Below are 6,559 nucleotides of genomic sequence, written 5' to 3'. Positions count from 1 at the left end.
CTACCCCTCTACCTCCTCCGCACTACGCTGCACCGCTGACCCCATCCGACCCGCCCGCTCCAAAAATCGTCGCTTGCCACGCCGGGTATCAAAATGCTCCGGAATCTCCGCCGGATCCTGTCCTGCCGCTAACATCGAACTGCGCATTTTATTGCGGTAGGCATCCACTGTATTCCGATGCGAAAGTTAGTTGAGTCTATAATCGTCACGAACACGGCAGACCTCGGCTTTCGTTGAGACACGTCTCAGCCCGTTTGCGCCGCACGTGGGCAGTGCCGCACCACGCAAGGAGAACGGCTCGGCTGCAGCTGGAATGTGCGGTGTCGAGAGGAGAACAAAATGACAGAGAGTGGGAGCAAAAGAAAAAAAAGGAAGGGAAGGGAAGGAAAAGAAAGGGGATAGAAGTAGGTTTCAAGGAGACATGTAACAAAGGAAGAAGAAGAGAGATGAAGTCAACTTACACGACTGCTGCAAGAACAACATGCGCCCCGCAAAAACTCGACTCTGACTCCAACTAAGTCGATACCCCAGATCATTCAACATGACCTCCTTCCGATGTCCCCGCCGCGAAAGCTTAGGCACAACAATGTCTCGCTCGCCATCCAATGAGGGCGTAGGAACCGTAGTCCGTCCAACAGTCAACGCATCGTCATCCGCGACCTCCGTGTCATCACGGAAATACCGGTTCGACGGGACGCTCGCCCCTGGTCCGTCTTTCATCTGCACCGGAAAATAGGTGCGTGGGTAGACGGCGTTAAGCTTGCGATACGAGTCCGGTAGGTCGTCCATGTTGATCTTATCCAGGCCGACCTTCACGCGAACACGCGAGCCTCGCTGTGGGTCTTCGACTAGGATGAACGTGCGTCGCTTGCCGCCGGGGAGCTGGCCGAAGAGGTCTTCGTTGCTCGGGCTTTGCTCGTCGTCTGTGTCTGCTGTCGCTGCCACTGGTGCCGTTGCTGGCGCCTCCACACGGTTGGAGGTGGCAATTGTTGGGTGGCGACTCATTGCACCCAAGCCACTGTCGCGGAGCATGGGGGGCATGGATGGGCCAAGGGAACCGGCACCGGCGGGCGTTGGGAGGATATGGGGGTCATGAAAGACTTGTGCTGGGCGAATATCGGCGACGGCGAGAGGTGCGTGCGGGAGACGGGTGGTCTCCAGTGGACGGTGAGTTCCGTAATCTGTAGTGCCTATATAATTGGAAATTGAAAGAGGGCGGGAATTAGCCTACGCTGTACTTTCGGATGGAGGGCAAGGCTATCGAGATCCACATGAAAGAAAAGCATCAGAGCAATGCGCGGCGGTATCGAATGACAAGAGAGAAAACATAGGGTATGGAAGACGGAAGACGGGACAGGAAAAAGCAATATCAAGAAGAGGAAGTAAAAAGAAGAAAAGAAAACAAAAAGAGGATACAGGTAAAAGCTCAAGTTAAATCGCACCGTGTCCCAGACCAAATAGATGTACATCCCGTTCTCATACACAACAGCCATTAACAAAGACAAAAAGTCACATATACACGTCTCACATCCAAAGGAAGAATGATAATAATAAAAAGAATGATAGGGATATAGTGCAAGAGACATTGAGCACCACCCATCCATCAGCTCCATAGAGAATGGAGCAAGGAAAGGGTAGATGAAGAACAGTAAAAGAACAGAAAGGAATACAAAAGCCAAGGAGAAGAGCAAGAAGTCACCGAATTTTCGCCGCGCATGTCGCAAAAAAGAAACATCGACGGAAAGATAAACGCATCAGATCTGGTGGAACATACCGCTGACTTCCTCAATCTTAGGGCTGCCATCCGGTTGAGCGTGATGATGATGCAGCTGCGGGGGACCCATGTTCATAGGACCCGATATACTAGGGCGAGAACTGGGAGGTGGGTGTTGCATCGGAGGAACAATACTGGGGATTCCATGACCGAGAGGGCCAGGTCCACCAGGTACCATCTGTGGGGGAGGGATCGGGGTAGCAGGCACTGACTGTCGGCGGCTGAGCTTAGCCTGACGACGGACTCTTCGACTGCGAAGTCGAGGGTCCTGGTTGCTGTTCCTCCAGCTATCGACGGCGCGCTGGATGAGACCACGCTTACCTCGCAAAGCCGGGTTCAGGTCGGCCAGGGCCCAGCCCACGGCATTGCATTCCGATTCGTAGACAAGACGGTTGCCCTTATAGTTGTCTTTGTTGCAGCAGGCGCGCGGATACACGCAGTTTTCCGTCTTGAATTCTAAGCTTAAATTGTCCACGTTCACCGACTCAACGTCACACCGAATTGTATACTCCATCTTCACTCGGTCCCGCGAATATTCAAAGGCTATCCATTGCACGCCGTTGCTGTCTTGCCGTACCACCAGAGGGGTGGTAGCTGGAATGGGACCCGGTGCAGCACTGGAGCTGGCGCCAAGAGGCGACTGGACAGAACTTCCTTGAAGAGCAGATGTAGGCGACGAAAGAGGTGGATTGAGCATTGGTCGCTGGTTGGGCCCTGACTGTGATGTTGAGTCCATCTTCATGACCGGGCTGTTGGATAAGCCTGGGTTGGGAGTGTGTGAGGATTGATGTGGTGGCATCTGCGCTGTTGTTGTCTGTGGTGGCATCATCATAGACTGTGTTGTGAGAGCATGCGATTGGGGTGAAGGGTGTGCCGCATATGGCGATGCCTGAACGGGGTTGATGGGGGAGTATGGCGGATATGCATACATCTGGGGCGCCATCTGTGGTGACTGCGTATAGAGATTTCGACCATGCTGATCATGCGTTTGTGAAGCTACCGATGCTGGTGAATTGGACTGGGGGGTATGATAGATGGGTGGGTAAGGTCTCTGCATTTGAGCGGTGGAGGCCATGAGGTCGGAGGATCCTACTCTCGGCGCGTCAGTTGGATTCAGTAGATACCCCGGCATATACGCTAGGGGGCATTCAAAGAATGCGCGCGTGCCACCACGGCGCTATAGAAATGGAATAAGTCTCAAGAAGAACATACCGCTGGATGGATACTGCGCGGATGCAGTTGCTGGGGGATACGAAGATGGATGTGTAGAATAATAGGGTGGTTCCTGAGAGGGCGGTCCGTATGCACTAGCGTGATGTAACGCACCGCTGCCTACAGAGTGCGACTGGGGGTAAGTGCTTGGAGAAATAGAGGCTATCGAATGAGTTGGTGATGGGAGACCTCTAGAATTTGGGTGTGGTTGGATTGAATGAGGATGCTGTGATTGAGAGTGTTGTAAGCTCGGGCGGTTCGAACTGCCGAGTCGAAGCTGTGGCAAAAGCACATATCAGTGAACTGACACTGAGACCCAAGACGACGAGAGGTGTTCGAGCCCCCAGGGTGGTACAACAACCTAAGAACGTGGACATGGGAGGGCAGTAGAGACTTGCGAACACAGCCAGATCTTCCGAGTGACGACACAAGAGCGGGGACTCGAATCATCCAAGAACAGAGGCTGATCTGGAATGGGCTGAAGAAAGGAGGAGGGGGTGGATGAAAGGGAAACGATGTCTCGAGCAGGGATGGGCTTAGGAGCGGACCAAATGGCCAGGGTCACAACCAGGATGCGCCAGTCAGGGCCAAAAAACCATGGCTCTTGTGTAGCCATGTATCAGGCTCGACGCTGCGAGTGGCTATTTCCTTCCGAAGGGACAAAGCACTCAAGCAGCGTTTTCCCAGCTCGTTTCAACGCAGGACGTGGCTTTCATCGTGTTATTTATGTTCCCTGTTTCCTGTTTGCTGGACCAATTGCTGTACACAGCTCCTGGAGAGAAAGGCAAGCGTGGCAACAAAGGCGCCGGGGGATATATCTTGGCTTTCATATAGAGACATCTCGCGGGAGTTTGGGTAGATTCAGCCTCATCATAGTGACTTCAATGGCGCAGGCGGGGGCGCAGATGCCCCCGTGGGCTCAAATGGGAGTAATAAGCCCTTGCCGAGGTTGGCTTGCTCACCCTCGCGCTGCAGAGAGCATGGCGGAATGAGCATGGCGGAATGCACATAGCAGACAATGGTTTGTCTGCTAGACTCAAATGTCACAGCGATGAGGCCGGTGAATAGAGAATAGGGAGTAGAGCGGGCGAAGCGCAAAACAAGACAGTTTGCAGGCTCATATCTTTCCGATATAAGAAAAGGACAAGATCTCAGAAGATCGGGAATGATATTGTAGTAGGAAAAACTTTGCGACACAGTTCTAATCCGTGGAAAACGAAATGGCAAACGACAAAGTAGAGCAGCGCAAGGATCACACAAAAATAAAATCAAGTACTCACGGAATCATCCGGCGGCTCTTCCTTGTATCTTGAGACCGGAGCAGAGGTCAGGTCCGACTGTATCATACCGGTCACCGACCACAACGGGCTGGGACCGAATTTCCGTTCGCAGAAATGGAACGAGGTGGTCGAGAGTGTGTGAAGGGAGAGGGGGATGAGGTAGTAGGAGGGGGACAATGAGGTTTGACAAGAAAAGAACCGGGATGTGAGTGCGAGGGTTTGGCGCGCGAGGGAAGAAACGCGCGTGGAGATGCCCAACGGTCTAGGGTAAATAGCAGCGGGCAAAGCCAAGAACAGGGGAGACGATCCGGCACTGAGGCTCTCCGCTGCGCGACACACGGCTAGTAGCCTCTGTTCTGGACTGGGGTGGATTCAGGGCACGATATGGGAGCGAAGAGGGAGGGTCCAGGGTCGTTTATTTAGCTGCACTGAGACCCATCCTGGCTTCGTTCGGGAGAGCCGCGGCGCTAGATTAGGGCGAAACGGGCAAGGTAAAAGAAATGGGGATGGGATCAAAAAGGGAATGGTAAAAGAGAAGAATAAATAAAATAAAAATGAAATATCCAGAATTATAAAATCGAGGGAAAATGGAGGAGGGGGGAAGAGGGAAAAAAAGAAAGAGAAATCCAATATAGGTTAGAGGCAGTGATGGCTAGGCAAGCAAGAGAAGTTGAGAGTATCAGGATTGCTCACTAGCGGAAACGGGTGTAATATTGAACCAGGATGAATGCAGGAGGGAGATGACCAAAGACTCGAGTCTGGCAAACATCCGAGCCTCAGTGGAACTTCTACTCTTTAAATTAAAAGGGTGTCATCATCCGTCACCTAGCCGAAAGCCAGATTTAAACGCTTGCGAGAGGGTGAACGATGGACGGTGGACAGGCGGTAGGGGAAAGGAAATGATGTGCAGCATGCAGAGGAGTTGGTGCGTGGAAGAGAGAGTGTCAAAGAAAGTACTCCGTACTCCGTGTGAGAATAGTCTTTCCAAAACGAGCAGAAATTCTAATAAATAAAATCAAGAAAATCAAGAAAATCGAACTCTAGCTCAACCCAGACTAGGTTTCGGTGGGGAAATGGAGAAGTCTTACAATGGCCGGCACTCGGTTTATCTATGGTGGGGAACGTGTCTTTGTTACCTTTGAGACCTGGCAGATCTATACCCGGTTCGTTCCAACGGCTTGAGATATCTCCAACACGCTTTTTTTTATGTTTTCGGCTCGCCCTCCTCTCCTCCAGTGCCAGCCGGTCTTCCGGAGCGAGTGGAGATGTCGTGATACGCTGGAACCAACGTGGGCGAATAGCAACAAATGCAGGCTCATCTACGTAGTAGATCTCGAGGATAGATTGGTGGTAGCCCTGAGGCCAAGGAGAGCAAATATTTCCAAGGCAACGTGATATAAAAATAAAAGAAAGAAAATAATAATAAGAAAAAGAAGAAGAAGAAAAAGGCCCGCTGGTGACGTTGTTCCTACGACGCCGTGAGATTGGAGATTGCATGTTCCCGGCAGGATTCGTCGGCGTGAGTAGACCTTACTAAATAAAGCAGGCGTAGACATAACAAATCAGGAAAAAATAAAAGGTCTTAAATCCAAAAATCCAAAATTGGAATGGAGAAAAAACAGCGCAAACTTTACCTACGAGGAAACCGCAGGACAAACCCCACCGGCAGCACTGTACACAGTGCCGAATAAGTGGGCGAGACAAATGCAAAGCACGCCGTGCGATCAACTTTAGTCTAGGGCTGGGAGATTAACGGACGAGGCCTATGTACTCCGTATGTTTGCTGCTAATGACGTTAGCGTTGGTAGATCGGATAGCATCAAACTGGTCCACAATGCGGTCTAGATGTATGTACTCCTAAGCATGAGAGGCTTTCGGTGGATCTCGGAGAGGATGGAGTAGGGGTGGAGCTGCTGGAATGGAGGGCGGGAGGCAGACAGAGAAGCAGGCTAGAAAGAAAAGAAAAAGGTGCAAAGTCAAAATGATTGACGTTGGATCGTGCAGAGGCCGTTTCAGGAACGCGTCAGTAGCGTATTGGGCTGAGCGATTTCACGGAGTATATCGAGCTGATCGGCAGATAGACGGAGGTGACTGGGTCCGATCTGTCTTCTCCGTACGGAGCACTAACGCTTGTTATGGAGTACGAATACAGAGTGGCTTTCGTACGGATTGTACACTAGATATGCAGTAGATGCAGGCTTACTGCCACGCGCCCCACCAATGAAGCATGCGACCCATCGGGGCCCCCCCGTCTAAATAAACTCGAAACAGCTAACGGCCGCTTATCACACTT

At 51.7% G+C, this 6,559-nt stretch overlaps 1 protein-coding gene across 1 annotated transcript; it reads right to left on the bottom strand.

Moving 5' to 3' along the window:
* Positions 1-2,849, bottom strand: N7481_013041 (uncharacterized protein; the record flags this gene model as incomplete). The annotated part of the gene is made up of 3 exons (XM_057272260.1): positions 1-167; positions 462-1,190; positions 1,775-2,849. The coding sequence occupies 3 exons, from the start codon at positions 2,847-2,849 to the stop codon at positions 1-3; spliced, it is 1,971 nt and encodes a 656-aa protein (XP_057116448.1).
* Positions 2,850-6,559: the final 3,710 nt, after the last annotated feature.

This window comes from Penicillium waksmanii (genome assembly GCF_028829765.1).
Source record: "Penicillium waksmanii strain IBT 27052 chromosome Unknown utg000010l:1.0-3698451.0:1.0-3701458.0, whole genome shotgun sequence".
In the NCBI taxonomy this organism is placed as follows: Eukaryota; Fungi; Ascomycota; class Eurotiomycetes; order Eurotiales; family Aspergillaceae; genus Penicillium; species Penicillium waksmanii.
Note: the sequence above shows the minus strand (reverse complement) of the source record. Positions and strands in the feature narration are given on the sequence as shown.